Genomic DNA, 23,738 nt, shown 5'->3' with positions numbered 1-23,738 from the left:
TAACTATACCTAAAAATGTTTTCATATCATCAATATTAACTTCTGTCCATTTTTTCAATCTAGATTTAGGACGTAAAGGAAGTGAACACAAATTCGAAAGCATTCGAAAATATATCTATAAATACCTACATACGCACTTACGTACCAACATACACACATACACATACATACATATATATATACTTAAGTCAATTTGTATTTAAATATTAAATAATTGTATTTTGTTTTAAATGTACAGCTACAGTATTGTAAAATAATCCATGGATCAATTAAGCTAAAATTAGAACATGCATATTACTTTCAAATAATGGGACGGTTTCATTTATCTCGAAGACAGATGTGCTACTTTGTGATATACACTCCAAACTGGACGAATATTGAAATAATTGAATATGACAATTCATTTTGGGAAAATAAAATGGTCCACAAATTGAAAACGTTTGTTGCTTTATCATAATATATTTTAATTTTTAATCCATAATTATTTCTTTTACCGAAATTATTATTTTTATTTTAGATTTTACGAAGAATGTTTACTCCCAGAGATTGTCGATCCATTATACCCTAAGCTCAAGGCAGATATAAGAGAATCCGATAGAATAAAAAAAAAATATGATTTCAAACGATAGAAAAAAAAATAATTAAAAAAGTTTACTGTTATTACAAAATATTATATTATGTGTTGTTATTGAAATGTTACTATGTTAGATTTAAGATAATATTCATTTAGGTTATTGTTATATATTATTATATAATATATTGATATATACTTTTTATAAAGTAGGAAGTAGTATACCTAATAACACAATAGATACAAATTGCGTAGAAACTTGGGTGTATCAAAAATATTACGATGGTATTTACCTATGCGTTTTATATCGACGCAACCTGACGCAGGCGGAGGTTCAGTATTTAATAAGCATCGCTCTGAATGTGCACAATCGTCGGTCGGCTACCGACGACGAGTAGTAGGCGCGGCTTAAACGTCGCGTGCTTGCGCATCGCGAAAACACCTAACAGTGCGTTCTCTCGGTCGTTGTATGCGTTTCGCTATCGGTGTGGCGTCCTCTTAAGGTACATGTCCTATGTTACAATGTTAACAAAATGTATTTCAGAGCAATCATTTATTTGTACAACAGCTGATATATGGTCATGTAATAATAAAAGCTATTTAGGCATGAATGACCTGTCATTTCATTAATGAAAAAGATTTTAATAGACATTCGTACGTATTGGGTTGTAAGCGTATTAAAGGTAGTCACACATATTTGAATATTGCTGAGGTTATAAATAAAATTACTAAAATATTCGACATCAATAGTTCTAAAATGTCTCATTGTGTAACCGATAATGCATCAATAATCGATAAAGCCTTTCGAACATTTTCAATTCAGCCACAGTCAAAGTCTTCCAACTCAAATAATTTAACAATTAACTGGTTTTGTAGTGATAACGATGAATCAAGTAATGAAGAAAATAATTTAGAGGTTGATGATACTTATGAAAATATTGATATTATAGAATTGTCAACTATATTTTCAAATTCAGATTAATTAATTAATTCTTCTGATAATGAAGATGAAATCTTCTTACCAGATCATCTGACATGTTCTGCTCATACTTTGAGTTTAATCGCGACTACCGATGTAAATAAAATTGAAGACCATTCTTATAAACAAATATCTAAGCCTGTGTTTGAAAAATTATACTCTTTCTGGAATTCAGTCAGTAGGAGTTCTGTTGCATCAGACAAAATTTTTGATATATGTAACTGTAAATTTCCGGTGCCCATTATGACAAGTTGGAATTTACTATTTTTTGCAGTTAAAAAAGTTTTTACTCATAAAGATAAACTTTTAAATGCATTTGAGGAATTAAAACTAAAGAAACTTAAAATATCCGAATGGAAGTTCCTCGAAGAATATTGCTTAATCATGGAGCCTTTAGCTTTAGCCCTTAACAAGTTACAGGGTGAACAATCTTGTTTCTTAGGATTTGTTGCACCTACAATTATTGCTTTAAGGCTCAAGTTAATTCAGTTAACACATTTAATATATTGTAAAAAATTGGCCCATTTATTAATTGTTAGTCTCGAAAAAAGATTCATTTACTTATTTGACTTAGAACACCCAAAGAGTAAAGCTTTCATCTTGGCTTCCATCAGTCATTCCAAATTCAAACTTAGTTGGGCACCAGTAAGATACTGTACGTTTTTGTAAAAAACTATTCATTTCTGAATGTGAAATATTAAATTCGATTGAAAGTACGACCTCTGGTTTTAACAATTCTGATGATGAAACTGATGGCAGTGATAGTGAATTCTATCAAATCCTTAATGAAAATAGATGTTTTGAAGAGTCTACTGAATTTTCGCGTAGTGTAAAAAGTAATAATATATCAAGTGTACAGTAGGGTGCCCCTTATTTTTAAAGTCTTAAAATTCGAGGAGTGCCACCCAGGAATTTTTTCCTATGGGTCTAAAAATAAGATCTACAAAATTTGAGCTTTATATAACACGATTAACAGAACGCGCTCTAAACTCAAAGTTTAGAGAAAACGTAAGCTTTTTTAGTTTTTTAAATATTTTTGCGCAAGTTTTGGTTTTTTCGAAAAAGTCATAAGAAACTTTTTGTAGAATTTGTTAATTACTAAAAAAAGTGTTCTTATACATTTTTTGTACAGTCAATATTTTTTTGTAAAAGCTAAACAAATTAGATGAAAGTAACATTTTGTGAAAAATTCCCGTTTTTAGGTTTTTTGCAATTATCTCTTTAAATATTAAAGACACAAAAAAATATAATATCACTAAAATTGATCCAATTTATTTTATCTAAAATAAATGTAGCTATAAAATTTTGCGTTAAGCCAACTCATTTTGAATAAATTAAGAAAACATATAAAAATAACTAATTTTTCTGAAAAACAAATTTGATAAAAATATACTTTTGTTATCCTGTATTTAAATTTTGAAAGGAGTTGCCAAGCACTTTTTGTTGTTTCAGGATACGTAGATCTATAGTCTTTGACCGTCTGAAACAATATAAACAAAAACTTGGTTTATTTTGAAGTACAATATAATATATTTTTAGAATTTTTAAATTACTTACTTGTAATAAAAATTGTTTTTGAATTTCGTCTCTCGTAATACTGTTATTATAATCTTCAACAAGTTTTACGCCTCTTTCAGCTGAATCGTTGACAATTTTTAGTTGTTCAATAATATTTTTTCCTTTTTGATAAGTACTTGAGTTTAACCATACAGACGGATGAATATGTAAAAAGTTTTCAATTTTAAAACGATGAAATATATTTTCCGATTTTCGACTTGTGATATTAAAATTTCTTTGTCTGGTTTGCTTAAAAAAGTTGTTATTTCACTAATTTTTAAGTTCAATTTTTTCGCGTGAACTTCAGGCTCATCGATATTGATTTGCTCATTTATAATCTTTGCCATCATTACTTTAGTGTTAACATCAATACTTTCATCAAATAATGCAAATGCAGCACACTCTTCGGTTAAATAATAAAGGTGATTAATAAATATACTAATGGGCACTTCTGATACGATTTTATCTATTTCTTCAGATTTTTTTAATTCTCTTAGAAACTTGATGTAATTTAATGGGGCGGATGCGGCCTCAACAGTATACATCCAATATATTACATAACATTTTACAATAAATGACGTAATTTGAAATAACGACTTTTCTTCTAATTTTGATAATTTAAATTCTGTTCGAAATAGATATAATTTTAAAGTGTATATGGCTTTTGCCATCCACCTAGCCATGTGATATGCTCCAGGTTTCCTAAAATGTATTCCACCTGGAGGCACACCACCAAGATGAATAATAGACAAATCCAAAAGTTTGCGATAGTCTTCACGGGGTAGTTTTTTAGAAATGGCAACTTTAAGTGACATTAAAATATCATCTAAATTATTTTTGAAGACCTCTTGTACTCCAGTACCTACTATCTATGCCCGGAACAAAATTGTGAGCATTTATTTTGGACCAACTAGTCTGAAATCTTTTGAATAAAGGTATGTCTGGTCCAGATACGGTAAATCTACATTTTGTAAAAACTGCTGTCAGTATAATTTCGAACACATGATGGCGACATCCAAAGTATAATACGTCTCTTTCTATTTTCTGCTCTAGTATAGTACACACATAGAAATATTGGCGTTAATTTTACTTCTGTTAAGTTTTTGAATGTATGAATATTAAATTAAGAATTTAATGTAGTTTAAATAATGGAAACGGAGAGTTGAACTAAATAATATTGTTTAACAACACACATGGTTTAAATTACCAACAATTTAAATCATTTCAAAAGTTGATTATATTTAAATCGAATTTTGGTATGAATTAAGTTTTAGTAATTTTGTTGTTAATTTTACTTAAGCTGAAGAGTTGAATATACAAATCTTAAATTGAGTTTCCTGTATCTTTAAATAATTTATTAAAGTGTTAAAATAACATTTATGTACCTAATACAAACAATAAGTTCTAAAGATAATTAATTTGATAGCTGACAATATTGTTAAATCAACACCATTTAGAGTTATATCTGAATATCTAAATGTTAATATAACTCTCGAGCTGATAATAATTAATAATAGCAATCTAAATTTAGATTTGACCACAGGAATATTATTTTCTCCAAGTATAATGATTATGGACAGATATTTCTGTCAATATTTACGTTATTCGGCGTGTTTTGTATTTTTCATTTATTTTAATATCACATACATCGATTCATTCAATCATTTATGCTCTCCGACGAATGTGCATCTAGCTTCGTAAATCACGATGGATTTGTTTCAAGACGAAGTAAGTATAATATTAATCCATAACGGTTTCGATTTTACTATCTAGTGATTTTTAAATTAATTCTATTATTTTACTGCCGCAGTTTCTTTATTGTGCTTTCGCGGATTCTTTAGACACAACTTCGGTGCAGTCAACTCCTCCACTTTTTGTAAACGTAAATAATATAGTACCGGGTCCACAGAATTTGTTACTAGCAGACATTTCATCTTGCAATAAAATTAACACAAAAAGTCCAAAAAGTGATCATAGTAAATATGGTTTATTTAAGCCTATGCAATGGACGATTGAAGTGAGTTGAATTAAATTACAATATTTTCTAATACAATTTTAGAGTTGATCATATTACATTCATAAACAATTAATACATTTCCTCCCCAATTTTATAGTCTGAGAACTGTAATTTATATAAATGGTGATAGTTAAACATAAACTATTGTAATAATAATTATTAATATTACATTATAATTATTTTATAGACTTACTGAAAGTATTAAAAATAAATCGTTAATTTTTGTTTTGAGTAATAAATTATCTACTTAGGTACCCTAATTCATAAATATTTACTTAAAAAAAAGTCAATTCATTTTTACCTATTTTTTATTGCATGAAATACAAATAATTAGGTACTTAAGTAAACTTGTTAAAATACAAATGATTTATGAAATTCCATTACAATAAATATCAATAGTTAAACTATTATAATTATAGACACTATTAGAAAAATTGCATACAACAAATGATGGTAGATATGTACTTGCGGATTCAAAAAAAAAATTGTGGGTTTTTATCTGACGAAGCTCAGAACATACTCACACAACTCTTAATAAATAATCTATTCCAGGATCAGAGCAAGTATGAATAAAACATAGTTACTTATTATATTTAAAATAGTTACTTAAATTGGTACTATTTTGAAATATTACAGGGGTAATGATTTATTTTTTCGTAAAATATCTGATTTGATAGTGCAAGTATTTCCCAAAGAGCATAAGGTAATAAATAGTATACACACAATACTTTCTTATAGTTAATTATATAAAAATATAAAAATATAAAAATATAATTAATTTTACCTCAGATAAATAGTTTTTATTTTTATTTTGAATTTAGAGTGTTTACTTTATACCAGCAAGGTCAGAGGGACCTACTCAAACCCATGCAAAAGGAAAATTTATAGAAAGGTGGAAGAATGTAGCTAGGCGCTTAAGGACAGTTGGTGCTATAAGTTCTTCTTCAGTTGTAAAGAACCTACAACTTTCAGCTACAGATATTTCATTTTCTGGTATTTATAATTTAATACAAATAAATAATTGTTATTTTTATTACTTGTAAGTTATTAATAATATTTATTTTAAATTTTACATGCTGTAGAAGATACATTGGCTATTAAGCGATGGTTGGCAAATGAAGGGTTGACAGAAAATTTTGTAATTGTTTTGTCCAAATGGCAGTTAACTTATGAGCTACGAAAACATGAAATTTTAGAGCCTAGCAATAAATATTTAGCAGATTTTTTTTAATCTTGGCCTGCACTTCAGTGTCCAACTGGTTATGAATTGGTATGTTATTTTATCAGTTTTAATAATTTTTTCAAACTATAATAGTTGAGTTTAATCTAAATGATACTAATATTAGGTTAGTCAGATATAAGAAATGCTATAGGATATTTTGTTGACTTTTAAAATCTTTCAGTTGAATACAACCAATGAAATTTAGTGGTCTAGTAACAGTAATCTCTCCCTAAAATTAACAATCAATATATATATATATAAATATTACTATGTCAATTTGTATATTATTAAATATATTGTAATAATAAATGTATTCAAATTATTATTATTTTGGACAGATTGTTGAAGATTTCCGTATTGGGTATCCTGAATCACATGATTTGTTCAAGGACTTTAATTGTTTTTTAAACAGTTGGGAAGTGTCTTCTAATCTATTAACAAATTTGGATTCAGCTGAACTCCATGGAAGTAAGCATAGTATAATATGAATAACTATCAGGTTAGGTAGCTCAGTGTAGAAATCTAGGGAAAGTTAACTCATTTTTACCTCCTTAAGTTAAGTTATTAAAGCACTCTGTGTTCACACAAAACGCTTTTAAGTACAAATTGTTATTTTTGGTTGATTCATATACGTATTGTATATATAATATTGGATAAAAGTCTGTAATGTGCTATAATTAACTAAGTCCAATTAGTTTTTCAAATTTATTTAAGTACATCCAATGAACACGTGTAAAGCTTAAAAATTTTAAAATGCTCATTATCAAAAATCATGATTTTGGACTCAACACATTTACTTCTATGTTTAAAGTTAAAAATTACTTTTTTTGTACCCATTGAAGAGGAAAAAACCTATTTTAATTTTTAGACATAATTTTACTTAGTTAGTAAAAGTCTCGGTAACAATCAAGTTAATTTCATAATGTAGATTGGCACTATCAATTTAGTGTAAATGAATAGTCAGAATAAAATTTAGTAGTACCTATATCTATATGAAAGTAAAATATTATGATTGGGTATTATTATTGATAGTATTGTTGCATATTATATATTAATTGTTATTGTAATTATTATTATTTTAGATTTAAAAACAGTAAATGTTTTAAAATTACTTTTAATTCCTTATTTGATTCCAACCAAAACATTGATGAAAAATATTTTACCTAATGGAAAAAATAAATGCTGGAAGCCTTCATTATTAGAATCTTCTTCTGCATTCACTTATTTTTGTACCGTAAGTTTCTGATTTGAAATAAGTTCATGAATAAATGTATTAATGATGTTTAATTTAAATAGAACCTGATTGGTCTTCAAGAAGATATTGATAAGAGGCGTTTAAAATATAGCCAATATGGAGCTACAATACAGCCTTATATAATCTTTGTTGGAAAAGATTTCAGCTCCATTGATTCATGTTACATTAGGGTAAATAAAAAGTTATGGTGTTTTGACTGTCCTTTAAAAGCTCTTGAAATTTGTTTTAAGGCATATTTTGTATTTAACTGTGCTTACCCTGTGGAATGTTATGACCCTTGGCTTGTTATTCAACAAAAGTTATTTAAATTGTTCACAAAACACGATAAATCAACTTCTATAACTACTTCTGTTACATCTAATCTTAATTCATAATAATTGTCATTTACAATTTTATTTTTATTTCATTTTTGTTTAAGAATAGGAAATTCTTAAGTTATTTTATTTATATCAACTTTCCAAGGCTTAAACCTTAAACAGTTATTACATGCTATTATTTTATATATTTTAGTAAATTGAAATAAACTTTATTATGTATTTATGTTCCATCTGTTCATTAAATTGTCTTACAATTAATCAACTTATTTTACATTTAAGAATATATCATCATTATGATAGCCAATCAGTATATGCATGTAGGCAAGATAGGTGTGCGACAGATGTTCAAGGGTCTGATAAATTTAGAAAACATTTGATGAAATTTCATACTTCTCCAGTAACTACCACCTATGGTGTTGAAATGAATAACTTAGGTACTTCAGTATTAGAATTGTCTGATACCATTGATAATCATTTATCTGAACCTGAACATGAGCAAAATCAAACAAATAGTTCTGTAAATACCTTAAACAATTCAAATACATCTTATAAAAATATTATAACTAAAAGTGTATTGCGATTTGTGACCAATCTATATAAAAAACCTACTGTAACTGAGACTTTAATGCAGGAAATAGTAGATGGGGTATCAGATTTATTTTCTAGTGGTATTGTTTTATTCTTAAAAAACATGGTGATGCCTCATTTAAAAGAGTGCAGTAATTCTGAAAAAAATGAATTAGGTTATTTATTTGATACTTTGGCTAATCCTTTTTTCAATTTCAAAACTGAATATCAGAGATTTAAACTTCTTGAGGCTAATAATTTGTTTTTTAAACCCAAAACAATAGTGATAGGTCACATAATTGAAAAAAAAAATATATCAGGCATAGATCGACAAATAATGGTACCAGTTCAAGGACATTTGTTATCAATTAAACAAAATCTTAAATTATTATTTGAATTTCCTGGCGTTTTCGAAACAGCCTTTCAGTACACTGAAGCTTCTAATAATCAAAATCAAATACTTTCATCATTTCTAAACGGTACTACTTGGAAGTCTATCAAACATAAATTTAGTAATAAAATAGTTTTTCCTATATTCTTGTATTACGATGATGTTGAAATAGGAAACCCATTAGGATCGCACTCTGGTATACATAAGATGGGCTGTGTATATTATACAATTCTTGCTTTCCCCCCAGAATATTTATCAACATTAGATAATATATTTGCTGCATTCTTATTTCACTCGTCAGATCTAGGAAATTCAAAATTCAATAATAAAACTATGTTTACTGCTCTGATTAATGATTTAATTGACCTACAAGAAAATGGAATAACTATTACAATTAATTCTAATATTATTCAGGTGTATTTTGTTCTTGGACTAGTCTTAGGTGACAATTTGGGCCTTAATTCCATATTAGGCTTTGTGACAAGTTTTTCAGCCAATTATTGTTGTAGAATTTGTCGCTCCCATAAAGCAAGTCTTCAAAAGATGCTTTTAGAATGTACAGAATCACTTAGAAATGAAGAAAACTATAAATTAGATGTCCTTCAGGCCAATGTATCTGAAACAGGTGTAAATGAACTTTGTGTGTTTAATGATATTCCTAATTATCATGTAATAACTAATAGCGTATGCGATTTTATGCACGATGTAACAGAGGGAGTTGCCCGTTATGATATGGCTGTTATAATTACACAATTAATAAATGATAAATGTATAACATTAGAAAATTTAAATAAACGAATAATATTATTTGAATATGGAGTTACAGAAAAAAAAAATTCACCTCCCCCAATTAACCAAAATCATTTAAATAAAGGATACATAACTATGTCATCTTCTGAAATGCTTTGTCTTGTTAGGTATTTTGCATTAATTGTTGGTGAACTAGTTCCTATTGAAACCCATGTTTGGAAGTTGTATATAGCTTTGCGAAAAATTGTCGATATATGCTGTGCAAGAATAATTCAATCTGAATGTTCTCATTTATTAGACCAAATAGTGGCGGAACATAATAGACTTTATTTATTATTATCTGGAAGTAATCTTAAACCTAAATTTCACATGTTAACCCATTATGGAAGACTTTTAATTAAAAATGGACCTTTAATATTGACTTCTTCTATTAGATTTGAAGCCAAGCATAAGGTATTAAAAGCTTTTGCAAATTCAATTCCTTGTAGAATCAACCTTGGTCACACTCTTGCAAATAAAATTCAACTGCAAATGGCAAGTCGATATTTGACTATGTCTGGTTTAGGACCAGATTTAAAAATGAGCAAAAGATTTATAATTGCTCCAACTGTAGAATTGCCATCAACTTTTTTAAATAAAATTCCTGCTGAGTTAAAATTCTATGTATCATGGTTGGATTATAAAGGAATATTATACCAACCTGGTATGATATTAGTATTAGAGGTAAATTTAGATAATTGCATTTTTGGAGAAATAATAAAAATATTTATTGGTGAATTACAAATACCATATTTCATATGTAAGCAAATAATAACTGTAGGTTTTGAAAGTCATTATTATGCATATGAAGTTAAATTAAATTCTGACCTTAAATTTGGTGGTTGTTACATAATAGATTTACCCGATCCTACTCCTACAACCATTAGGACTTTAGAAAATGGAAATCTGTTTGTGTCATTAAGATATGCATTATAGTATATATTACTTATGGAGCTTATTATTATTTAATTGTTTAATTGTTTTATAATTTATTGTATATTTATATTTATTTCATTTATGTAAATTAATTATATATTTTTGTTACATTTAATAAAACAAAATTATACCCAACTAGAGAGTTAAATCATTTACCTTTTAGATCTTATGTACGTATATACTTATATTTATAAGTGTAGGTACATGCCAAGTGTATGTACACTTACAAATAATTGATACCATAAACAAAATGTTGTTTCCATGGTCTTTTCTATACTATGATGTTGTGTATTTAATAAATCATGATGCCGTGGCACAGTAGTAGAAAAAAATATATGCATATAAGCATCTGTAATAGGTAAGTTTAATTGACATTTAATGAAGTGAATATTCATTTTGAACTCTGTTATTTCTACACAATTCTTATAAATTACTCTGAACACATATGGAGTCAATATAACTAAAAAATGTATGTTATAACAAATTTATTGAGATTTAATGGAGTGAATATAACTATTAAAATGTGTTAGTTCTACAAATTGCAAAAAATTACACTAATTACAAATGGAGTCAATATAACTTAAAAGTATTTGTTAAAATTAATTATTTTTATACATATTATTTTGACTATAAGTGGAATCGGAATAACCTATAATGGTGTTATTATTACATTTGTTAAAATCGTCATTGTGATTTATTACATAGTTATTTTGAATACTGTTGTTGTTGTATCCACCCATTAATAGAGTTTGGGCGTACAAATCAAGCATTTACAATAAATTCAATGTTTTAACAATAAAATGTAGTTACATCAACTACAATTGAGCTATGAGCGAAAAACGACGTGCAAATGTGTATTACATTAACACGTGAAGGGCTACGGGGAAAAACGATAATAGTCAATATTACTAAAATGTTCAGTATTGCAATTTTAAAGTTTCAGAACTCAAAAACCAAAGAAATAAAGAACGAAGAGTAGTATTCTTATTTATTTTATTTTTTCGATTCCTTTTATTAGTGGCGCGAGTGATGACAGCTGATAAGTAAGGCCCATGATATGTGGACTTATGGTTTATAAATCGAGGTTTACTTTCCTCAATAAGTAGCACTCGAATGGGTCTCGTTGGAATCGGGTTTTTCGTTGAGTATAAATCTGAAAAATAATCTGTCCACGTCTTGAACTCGACTTCAATGGCACAGTCAATAACATTAAAAGGTGTTGGTTTTTGACGGCTCTGTAGAAAGATATTCCTCCAGTCATCAGGTAGTTCGGTATAAGATTTAGAATTTATTTTTCCCATGTCTCTATTGCATTCTAAATACGAGTGAAATCTTTAATGATTCTATTTCTTTTTTCAGGAGAAATAACATCGAAACATTTATGCCTCTTACAACGACAGTCGCTCCCTACCTCGTTTGACGTTGCACGAAGTTTTTTCATTACTTCACTCAATCTTCCGGTTTTTTTTTCGTTTTTTGACATGATTAGCATTGTTCTCTTCAAATTCAGCACTAGAATCACTAAAGCTGGTGTCCATTTAAAAAAAAACTTAGCTCAGTTCTGTATTAATGAAAAATTAACACTTCAACACGTGATACGTAAAATACGATCAAACTATACTGTTATTACGCCATTTCACTATGAAATCGTCGCACGTACTACAAATAATAATATAATAATATCAAAACGCAACAATCAAATAACATAACAACGGTTGTTATCGATCTTATAAATAACTTCAAAATTACGTACTAAAAATAAAAACCATACACTTGACTTTGATCATTTTTTCACGTTTCCGCTCGGACTCTGATCTTTTTTTGCCGTCATGGTAATATTTAAACCTGTATAATATCATTGACCGTGATCTTTTTTCCCTAACTCGATTCACGTCACAATTCGTTCAAAAACTAACAAACAAGATATTATATTATCTGATTATTATTTTTTTTTTACTATTATCGTTTTTCCCCGTAGCCCTTCACGTTGGTGTGTTAAATCTACTACACTTTTCTATGTGTGTACAAGCTCCTTTCAATCTGCCAGTGTTTGACGCTGTTGTGTCAAAACCAAAAGCTTGAACATTTTCTATTAAATTCCAGTCTTGGAATGTGTCGTATATTGCTGACGCGACTTCATTTCCAGTTGCAGCTGGTATTTCTGGAACTCCCAGCAATTGTTCAATATTTGTACTTGTTCCAATTATAGACAGTCTTTCTAATGGTCTGCCGGTTAAATCATGTAGTAATTTAGTATCCCAATGTACAGTGATTACTTGGGCATTCAGCTTACTGAAATTTTATTTTATTTTTTCAGTATATATTTTTCGAAAAATATTACGTTGGTTTCTTATAGACGTTCTGTTTATAACATAAGTCAACGGATCTAAAGAAACAGCTTCCATAAATGCCATAATTAAGTGTAAACAATCTCTTTCGCTAATTTTACATTTATCTAATGCTGTAGCTAAACGTGGAGTCAACAATTGTTTACGAGCTCTTTTTATGGGGTTTGAAATATTGGTTTCTTGCTCTTGGACGGACTCATTTTCACTGCTATCTCCTTCTTCTTCAGAATTCGTTATGTCGAAGTTCACTAAAATAAATAGAAAAATTAATGGTAAGTTTTATTTTAATTATATTAAAAACTTACTTTCAGTAGCTGAAGTAGTTGGAGTATCTGAACACTTACGTTTTCTCTCTTTTTCTCTATCTAATCGTTGTTGTCGCCTTTTTTCCAATTTTTCTCCATTTTTATCAATACCAATCATGCAACCCGTACGTCCTTTCTCACGTTGTTTTATTAAAAACTGTTTATCTTCTTCAACGGTCATTATTATTAATGCATTATTATGTGATATATCAAATAAATCATTCATGGAGCTTGAAAAGTGAAAACTCTAAACGCTTATTAATTAAAACTTCACTCGTTTTATTAATACTCTTGGATAAATTTTGCCATAATTCGTACAACTTTTTGAGTTTTAATTTACATTTATGGGGCTCTTGTGTTGGAATCCGAGCTTTTTTCCAAAAAATATTACACTCTTCAATGACTAAATTTCCACTAGTGTCTAAGTTAAAACCAACAATTCGCATGTTATAAAACAAAACCCGTAAACAATCTCCATTTGATGGTAGTTTACTACTGTTATTTGGTGCTTATGATGGCCCACAAGATAAATTTCTTGTCGAGATGATGACATTATGAATACTTTTATATAGCTAATAACTATTTAAAACTAATAAAATAATTATAATGAGGTAGAAACTAGAAAGTATATTGACGTACTGAACGCGTTGCTCGGTTAGAACGAAACTATTATAGATAGCACTACATAATATCTATTTAACACGTTGAACGCCGAAGTCGATTTGGCATGCACCGACATGATTTGACCTACAGGCGACCGTCGTCAATTATATTATCATGTTAAAATAAAAATAAAACTATCCCTAGAATATTTACTTAAATAAATTAACTTTTCTTGGTAATAAAACTATTAGTATAATTTATTTAAATATTATTAAATTTGTTTTTCAGAAAAATTAGTTATTTTTATATGTTTTCTTAATTTATTCAAAATGAGTTGGCTTAACGCAAAATTTTATAGTTACATTTATTTTAGATAAAATAAATTGGATCAATTTTAGTGATATAACATTTTTTTTGTGTCTTTAATATTTAAAGAGATAATTGCAAAAAACCTAAAAACGGGAATTTTTCACAAAATGTTACTTTCATCTAATTTGTTTTTTTTTTTTTTTTTCAAAAACCATCATAGATTACATAGGATACAAAAATATTACGTTAGGTTACATGGTTATCTATCTCTTTTAAGCTTTTAGCTTGTGTTAGAGATAGAGAGTAATAATATTTAATTAATTAAGAACTATATACATTAAATTATATGAGTAGCACAGTAAGTGATGAATGAACAATAGAAGTACCTAATGAGAAAAAATAAAAATAAAAAAAAGATTAATACAGATAAATAAATATTTTTAACAATAGAAAAATTGTAAGAATGAGAGATGATATTAAATATTACATATAACATATTAAATATAGAATATAAAAAAAAAAGAAAAAATGATAAAATAAAATAACAAAATATATAAAATATAAAATATAGCAAAGGATATGAGAAAGTTAGGTTAATTGAGAAAATAGCCAATTTTTTTAACATTAATTTTGGAACAGTGAATATTTTTTTTATATTGACATGGCATACCGTTAAAATACACTGGGCCCAAATAATTTACAAAAGATTGACCAAAAGATTTATTCGAATATTTGACAGGTATATTATACCGTGTTATTTCTCTTTTACCTTCCAACAATTTGTTATCTTTATCTTGAGTGAACCTTTTTAGAGTGAACAAAATGGCAATTTTTTTGGGTAGAACACGATTGAGAACGGTCCTTATCGGCCGTACCTTTTTTAATAGCACGATTGAGAACGTTCTTACCTGCTAACTTTTATGCAACGTTGCTACATTAATTAAAAATAAAAATAATAAAAATACAATATACAATATATATAAGATATCTATTTTTTAAGATTAAAAGTAAAAAAAAAATTATATTTATATACAACATATTTGTCAGCTTAAGATAAAAAATTAAAAAAATTAAAATTTATTTACAATATATTTATATATTTTATTTGTCAGCTTAGGATTAAAAATTTAAAAAATCAATATTTTTTTCCTAAGTACTTATTTCCGGTTAATTTTAAATACCATATAATGTCCTTATTTTGTTCAAACTCTTTATATAAATTAATTGTTGAAACAATACGATTATAATCTTTTCTGGCCATGGTTTTTGTAATATTATTTTCAATGGAGTTGATTATTGCCACGGTTTGTGTTTGGGTTTCCTTTAAAACAGAAATTACTGCATGTGTAGGAGGATGTGTGCTGTAAAATTGTCCATTATAAGTTCTGTGAAAACTTTCTGCTCCATTGGTGGTTCTTAAAAATAAAATAATAAATTACTTTAAACATGCAGACTAAATAAAAGTAGATAAATATAATTACAAATAACTATAGAATACATTATTATTATTATTATATATATTATTAAGTACCTTGGGTTTAATGACGGTACTTGAGCCCAAAGAATAGGAGGAAATAGCGAATCATCTTCAATGTATGTGTTTAATACGTAGTCTGAAAATAAACTCCCAACTTCTAAGTCTGGACATATTGCCATAAGTTTTGTAAACGCATCATCGACATCAGTGGGAAGTAGAAAAGGCAAACCAAAAAATAATTTAAGCCATTGACCTAATTCGTCATTGTTGTCTTTGTATGCACTTCTCAACTTTGATTCTCCGTTTATCTGTCATACAGATAATATAAAATATGAATGTTATTAATTAGAGTGAAAATCCAAAATTATCGTATTTCTTACCTTTCTCCACCAAGCTTGGGCTATATGAAAACGGCAAGTTTCGATAATGACATTGGGAAAAATTTCTTTGACTGCTTCGTGAGCACCAATTTCGAAGTCGAGATGCAGCTTTTTAACGTTTAGAGCCGGACATATTTGCAAAAGATACTTCCACATCATAATGTAAATTTGTTTTGTTTTGTTTGGTAAAAAAAAATAAACAACAGGCACGTAAAAACCATTCACGTATGTGTGTAATGTATATAGTTGTAAGAAAAATTTTGGTGCAAAATCGTATGTACCGTCTCCAAAAAAATCGGTTTGTTTCGATATAAAATTTAAATTTTGGCTAATTGTTATACAAACGAAGTCATTTGTTTCAGGAACAAAAACAAATTGTTCACTTTTAAACATACATAAATCATTATTTTGTATATTTTTTAATTGGGATATAGCTTCATTTAAAGAAGTAGGATAAATTGGATACTGTTTTCTTTTTTTATCATAAATCGCCTTTCGCACTGATGTAATATCATTGTTCATAATATTTGGTAAGTCACTGTTTAATAACTCTGTTCTAATAATTTTTAACGGTCTTGTCGATGTATTTTCTTCAGCTTTTCGCTTACAATTTTCCCTCAAAATCTGTCTTTCAATTTTTTCGTTGTTATTACTTGCATGATTTACATGTTTACCATTTGACGAATGGAAAGTTTTGTCTATTTTTGTTAATAAACTGGCACTACAACTGTTATTGGAACATTTCCATTTCATTAATCCATCTTTGCGTGTCCTTACATATGAATATTTATCATTATTTAATAATGCAAGCTCTTTTCCGCGTTCAGACGTAATAATTTTAAAGTTTTCCATTATAAACCACTATTACACTATTATACACTATTACACGTTGTTACCGCACTGTCAACTGAACAACTGAATATCTGCAGATACGTACAGTGTACATATCGTTATCGTGACGTACTAATTGGTTACTAATTCAGTAATACTTATCGAGGCCTAGCTGTTGTTATCGACGATAACTTGTACCTATGTATATATGTATGGTATATAGGTATATATAACGGCAATAGTTTGAGCGGAAAAGCCTATTTTATTAAATGGCAACGTCGCTAGAAAAATCGTTCTCAATCGTTTGATTTTAAGGTACAAAATATTGTTTCTTTGATCTGCCGACATCGTTCTCAATCGTGTTGCTAAAAAGGTAAAACGTTCTCAATAGTACAACACCGATTTTTTTATATAGAAATTTGGTTGGTAAAACATCCAGTTCCTTGTAATTTTGATTCGTAGAACCTTGCAGAGAGTACTTGTTTAGGCAAATTCTTATAATGTTATTCTGGTTAACTTGCAATTTGTATAAAACAGTATCACTTAAACCACCCCATACTAACATACCATATTGTAATATCGATTGGTACAGAGCAAAATAAATAACCCGCATTGTTTGCTTGGGAACTAAACCCCTTAATTTGTAGAATCTATAGGTTATAGAGCGTAACTTTCCAACTAGGTTTTGAATGTGAAGATTCCATCTTAAGTTTTCATCAAATATGATACCTAGATATCGAGTACTAGTAACTTCTTTGATAACAATACATTTATTTATGTTATTACAACTGTTACTACCATCAACGCATCTATGAATTGTTATAGGTTTAAGATTTGGAAAACTTTTATAAATTGAAAACGTCATAAACATTGTTTTTTCTTCGTTGAGTGTTAAATTTCTGTCACATAGACATTGATAAACTTTACTTAACCCAGCAGTCGCTTTTTCATGAGCCCCATCCCATGACTTATCGGTAAAAAGTAGGCAGGTATCGTCAGCATATGAAACAACTAATCCATCCAGACTTAAATCACTAACCAAGTTTATGTATAATAAAAATAAAATTGGACCTAATACACTACCCTGAGGGACTCCGTATTCAACGACACCGTCATGACCTATTATATTATTTATTACAACCATTTGTTTTCGATTGAACAAGTAACTTTCAAACCATTTTAAGCTAAGATTATTAATTCCAAAAGTGGGTAATATGTGAAGTAAAATTTTGTGGTTCACAGTGTCAAATGCTTTTTTTAAGTCCAAGAATATAGCAATCACCTTGTTACTGTTGTCTAACTCATTAAAAATAAATTGGGTCGTACTAAATAGAGCATCCTCTGTGCCAATACCTGGTCTAAATCCATATTGATTTTTAGATAACAGTTTGTTTTTCTCTAGGAATGAGATAAGTCTAATTTTAATTATTTTTTCAAGTATTTTGGCAAAATTATTAAGTAAAGATATTGGTCTATAATTATTTAGATTTTTGCGGTCTCCAGCTTTAAAAATTGGTTTAACCCATTTACGCCCAAGGTTAATTTTTGTGAATAAAATTGATTTTTCTACTATAAACTTATATTATTGGAGCCAAATGTGATTGAAAAAATTATAAAAAAAAAAAATTATATACCATACAAGAGTTATTGAGTGTCCTATATATAGGACACTGGGCATATGAACAATTATAAATATTATTATGTTTTCATATACAAATATACCAATAAAAATAATTGAAATTTAATACTTTTAATTGATAATTAATTATTACACGTTATATTTAAATTATGATAATGAGAGGCTTACAATGTATATTTTTTGAATTTACTTAGGTACATACGAACATTATTTTGTGTGATATAAAACGTTACATTTTGCGTGGACACCAATATTGCACTTCATACATCTTGTCGTTGTTTTTTGATGACATTGACCACACCGTGTTTGAGAGTCTTGGGGAATCAAATAATGTTCAAATTTGTCATATCTTATTTCCATAATAACACTGGATGGTTTGCCTCCACTTCTTCCTGGAGTGGGTTCTGTCTTGTAACGTGTCAGATATGAAATAACTATGCTTCTTCGAAATGCCAATTGATCCATTTTATTTTTATTATACATCCTATGAAGCTGCCATGCATTTTGAACGGCTAAGTCTATAATATATAGAACAATAGAAGAGTACCATTTTTTACCTCTGATCCCAATACGATATTGTGATATATTTTGGTCCATTCGATCTACACCACCCATATTTTTGTTATAAACAGAAACGATATTTGGTTGTGAAATCCGTAATCTTTTTTTTTCGGAAGTAGACCAACGGTTTGCCACAGAAATAGGATCTGTCCCAATAGTATTTGAAGCTAAGCAAACAATGTTATTATCACGCCAACAGCAAATAAAAATTGCATTATTTGAAACAAAACTACAGCTAGACCCTCTTGGTTGTTTTTTCATTTTTCCAAAATCAATTGGACATTTCATAACTCTGTTTGACCGAATTGTACCTGTCGCGCGAATGTTGATAGATTTGAGCTTTTCCAAAAGAGTGACACCCGTAAAAAAATTGTCAAACACCAAATGATATGGAGCAGGTCGATGGTTTATAATTTGGTTAGCATAAGCTAAAATAACAGATCCTCCTAATCCGACATCTGTTTGGTTGAACCCGGTATTTTTTCCTTGGTAAGGAGAGATCCATAATGCATATCCTAGACGCAATGTCCCGACCCACACTTTATATCCAAAACGAATTGGTTTTCCTCGGATAAATTGTTTGCATCCATGTTTACCATAATATGGCACCATGGATTCATCTATGCTATGAAATTCTTCGTGAGGAGCGTGCATTAGGAATCTAGTATTTATCATAGTAATCAACGGTCTTATTTTTGCATATTTATCAGAATTATCCAAGTTGTTGTTGTTTGAAAAGTGAAGATTATGAAATATATCGTCAAATCTATTTCGCCTCATAGCATTGGACACTAAACCATTATTTGTATCAGGGGCCTTTTCCCAGTACATACGTCGCCGAGACATTTCATTATACCCAGATAATAAGAGAATTGCAATAAAACATTTCAATTCATTTTTTGTCAAGTCCAAGGAAATATTTTTAGAAGAAGCATAAATGTTTGTATATTGTACAATAGAATCAAAAACTTGATCATCGAAAAATAATTCAAAAAGTTCAAATGGCGCAAGTGAGCCATATTTTATTTTACTGTTTTCATCTGGACCCCAAAGCTCTGTTATTTTAGGAGTCTCTAAATCTCCTTCACGCCAAATTTGAGATGAATCTTTTTGACTTTTTTTCATGCCCACTACAACCCGATTTTTTTTTGTAGTCACAACTTTTTTTTTTTTTGATTCGTAATAATTGTCGGTGTTGAGAATTTCTTTCGGTAAAATAACATTAGCTTTCAATACACTAGCAGGTAAATGGTTTATATCACCTGTATGTTCATCGTTATCAGAGTCTTCGTCAGTAATATTTTCATCCGGAGGTTCTAAGAAAATAGTATCTTCACTCAGCTCATCTGCTTCCAGCAAATTTATAATATCATTCACACAAAGAGATCTAAAAAAAATATACATATTAGGCTACAGAATATCCCAGTGACCTACATGTAGAACACTAATATTTAAACGCAAATAAATGAAAAAGTATGTGGAATAAATTAATTTAATTTATAAAAATATAAAATGTAAATAGTAATATATATGATTGTATGTGTTTTATGTATAAAAAAAAAATCTAAAATATAGTTCACTTACTTTGACGATGAAGCCATTTTTCTATTTGAACAAGGCGGTGTACAAAATGTTACTAACACGTAATAACGTTCGACTATACAACGCAAAATAATATCATCGGGTCGATTATTATATTATCTAACAGCCTAAATCGATAAAATGGGGAAAATTCTAAAAATAAAACCGATAGCAATAATTATTTCCGGTGTCCTACATATAGGCCACTGGGTGTATATGGGTTAATAACTGCTACTTTAAGATTGTCTGGAAAAATACTTTGCTGTATACATAAGTTATATATATATACTAGTGGGTTCACTATAAGTTCGGTAATACATTTTAATAATTTAATTGTTATCATGTCTATACCTGCAGCTGTATCATCTTTGCAATTATTTATTATGTTGATAACATCAGTATTTGTTATTTTTTTAGAAAAAAGATTATCGAAAGAAAGTTCATTATCCCGATGTAAGGCATAATTTTTCGTCGAATAATTAGAGCTCTCAGCTAATTTCTTTCCCATATTGATAAAAAATGTATTAAAAATATTTGACACCGCCAACGGATCATTGTTAACATCATATTTTTGTTCGTTAAAGATAACATTTTTAATGTCATCTTTATTACTATTAATTTTAGAGCCAGAAATTTCATTAATGAGTTTCCAAGTTAATTTAGGATTGTCTGAGACGTTCTTAATTTTTTTAAATTTAAATTCTTAAATTTTTGGAAAGCACTGTCTCAAAAATAAATTTAATAAAGCCATTTAGCATAACCCAGAGAGCACTACGTGGAGGCGGCTTCTATTACTCTCCAAAAATGTATTTGGGTTTGTGCCCATTAAAATAATTATTATATAATATAAAATAGGTATGTATTTGTCATTAGTTGTTATAACGTCGTCAAAAAAATGTTATGTCATGGATTAGGATTTAATTTAAATTTAAATTTTTTGTATAGTTGAATGATATTGATTTAAGAAATGTATACCGACTTATCTCTCCTCTATTGTACTGTTGTATTTTGTCTTAGTTTTTTAGTTGACGATCTTTTACTTTCCTATCTTTAGGAAAGTTTTGTAAATGGATACTATTCAGTTTAATATAGACATCAGTTTGGACTTCTTGTATAACAGCCAACCACGTACCAATTGATGGAGAATTACAATAAAAACTTTTTTTAAAGAATGAATGGAACGACTCGCATGCATTAGTTGTCCTGATTAAATCTGACGAGTTAGCTGCCCAAATCTTTGGTGGGAATATACTTTCATCAGATATATAGTTATCAGTTAATAATCACAGTACTTTTGCAGTTTGTCATTTTCAGGACAGTCAGTCATTAAATCTTCGACATAACAATCACCTACCTCTTCAGGATTCAAAAAAAGTAGACCAAACGTATAGTGTATCCAGTGGAATATCATGCCAATATCTGAAGTGTTGTCTTTATAATGTGTAGCCAAGCCAAATTTTTGCACATTTCTCCACCACGATTGGGTTAAATGAAACCTACATCCAATAATTTCCGTATTTGGCCAAACAGTTTGTATAGCTTTATGTATTGCATATTCAAAATCAACCGTACATTTTAACGGTGATAGACGTACTCCAATGCTATTACATTTATCGGTGATTTTCTTAAATAAAAATTCATATGTTTGGACCGATTTATTAACTAACAGGCAAAAAACTAATGGTATATAATGACCATTTTTATATCCATGAATACTAAACATTTGTTCAAAAAATCTTGCAGAATATTTAAACGTGCCATTGACGTATATGTTCTCAACAGGACTCAAGAAATGTAAATTTTTTTCACATGAAAATATTATTACGTTATACACACGTTATTGTTACACATCTCCAACGGGTAGAGCCATCTTTTTTACTAGTTGATCCAAAATTGAACTTAAAATGCTTATAAATAACCATGCGTCCACCCCTTTTACTTTCTAAAAATTCTAAAACTTCCATCATTCGAAAAACGCAAGGAAAAACTTAAAGATAAAACACAAGCGCCAATTCTGTAGGAAAGTGAACGACATACTAAAATTAATATATAATTACACCACAATACCGACAACCGCCTCATATATTATTTGTTATATTATATCGATAGCACTTTTATTACGTCCGTTTGTAGATAAAAATTCTGATATCAGATATACACAGACGAGATTGTCACAACCTCACAACCCATACCAATTAGTATCAATATTATATCAAACATAAATCATCTTGAGACAGTCACTTCCAAAATGTCGAACATGAAACCGTGGGCGAAAAGAATGCAATTATTTTTAGGCGAAAAGAGGAAACTATTTTATCATACTTGAGGACGTGGGCGAAAAGAGGAAGGTCATTTTTGGGCGAAAAGAGTACCGCCCAAAATTTTATCGCATGACAACGGGCTCTCAATTGACACGGCACCTTTTTCCGACTGTCTACATTTAGTTGAGCCGTCGAAGATATACGTGGTCTCTTTATTTTTATTAAAATGATTAATTTTTAATATTTCTATTAGTCTTTAAAATAGTATATCTTCGTATTGGGGCATTCAGCTATAGTCTGTATCATTATATGTACCTGTACTTACAGAATAATACTAAATTATAACTAATACGGTTATACCTATTTACATTCATAATTACATGTTAAATTTATTGAAGATAAATGTTTTTAAATTTTTTTTTTACTTGTTATCTAAATATTTTATAGCATTTTCCAGTGGCGGACTGGGAGAAAAAAATAGCCCGGGATAATCATAATTTTAGAGGCCTTCAGACCTCAGTATACTAACGTCCCTTTAAATAATATATACTTTTTTTTGTAAACACAATTTACCTTTTACATTTTTAAATATTTTAATTATTTAACAAAATAGGATAACTAGTGTAAATTTGTTAGTTAGAGTATATCTCAAATAATTGTTGTGTACATAATTTAAACTACAATCAATTTGATTTTAAGGGGGTTGGAGCATCATAGTTCCGACTTCAATCACTATACGCCTAATACGTTCTGATATTAATTTCGAAAGCAGATTTGAATTTGTCACTAAATTATCTATGTTTTGACAATTTTATTTTTCTGATTATTATTTATAATTTAAT

General features: G+C 28.6%; 2 protein-coding genes and 1 pseudogene across 2 annotated transcripts; 1 reads left to right on the top strand and 2 right to left on the bottom strand.

Moving 5' to 3' along the window:
• The first annotated feature begins 1,328 nt into the window (after positions 1-1,328).
• On the top strand, positions 1,329-7,975 carry LOC132944467 (uncharacterized; annotated as a pseudogene).
• Positions 7,976-15,301: 7,326 nt separating this feature from the next.
• LOC132944458 (uncharacterized) lies at positions 15,302-16,895 on the bottom strand. Its single transcript, XM_061013818.1, has 3 exons — positions 16,024-16,895; positions 15,698-15,951; positions 15,302-15,581 (listed from the first exon to the last, which is right to left on the bottom strand). Exons 1-3 carry the CDS (start codon positions 16,873-16,875, stop codon positions 15,302-15,304), a joined length of 1,386 nt encoding a protein of 461 aa, XP_060869801.1. The 5' UTR covers positions 16,876-16,895.
• A 1,805-nt stretch (positions 16,896-18,700) lies between these two features.
• LOC132944453 (piggyBac transposable element-derived protein 3-like) lies at positions 18,701-20,655 on the bottom strand. Its single transcript, XM_061013806.1, has 3 exons — positions 20,639-20,655; positions 20,009-20,441; positions 18,701-19,870 (listed from the first exon to the last, which is right to left on the bottom strand). Exons 1-3 carry the CDS (start codon positions 20,653-20,655, stop codon positions 18,701-18,703), a joined length of 1,620 nt encoding a protein of 539 aa, XP_060869789.1.
• Positions 20,656-23,738: the final 3,083 nt, after the last annotated feature.

Source organism: Metopolophium dirhodum, chromosome 1 (assembly GCF_019925205.1).
Source record: "Metopolophium dirhodum isolate CAU chromosome 1, ASM1992520v1, whole genome shotgun sequence".
NCBI classification, from domain to species: Eukaryota; Metazoa; Arthropoda; class Insecta; order Hemiptera; family Aphididae; genus Metopolophium; species Metopolophium dirhodum.
The sequence above is the reverse complement of the archived record's forward strand: the minus strand, read 5'-3'. Positions and strand labels throughout refer to the sequence as shown.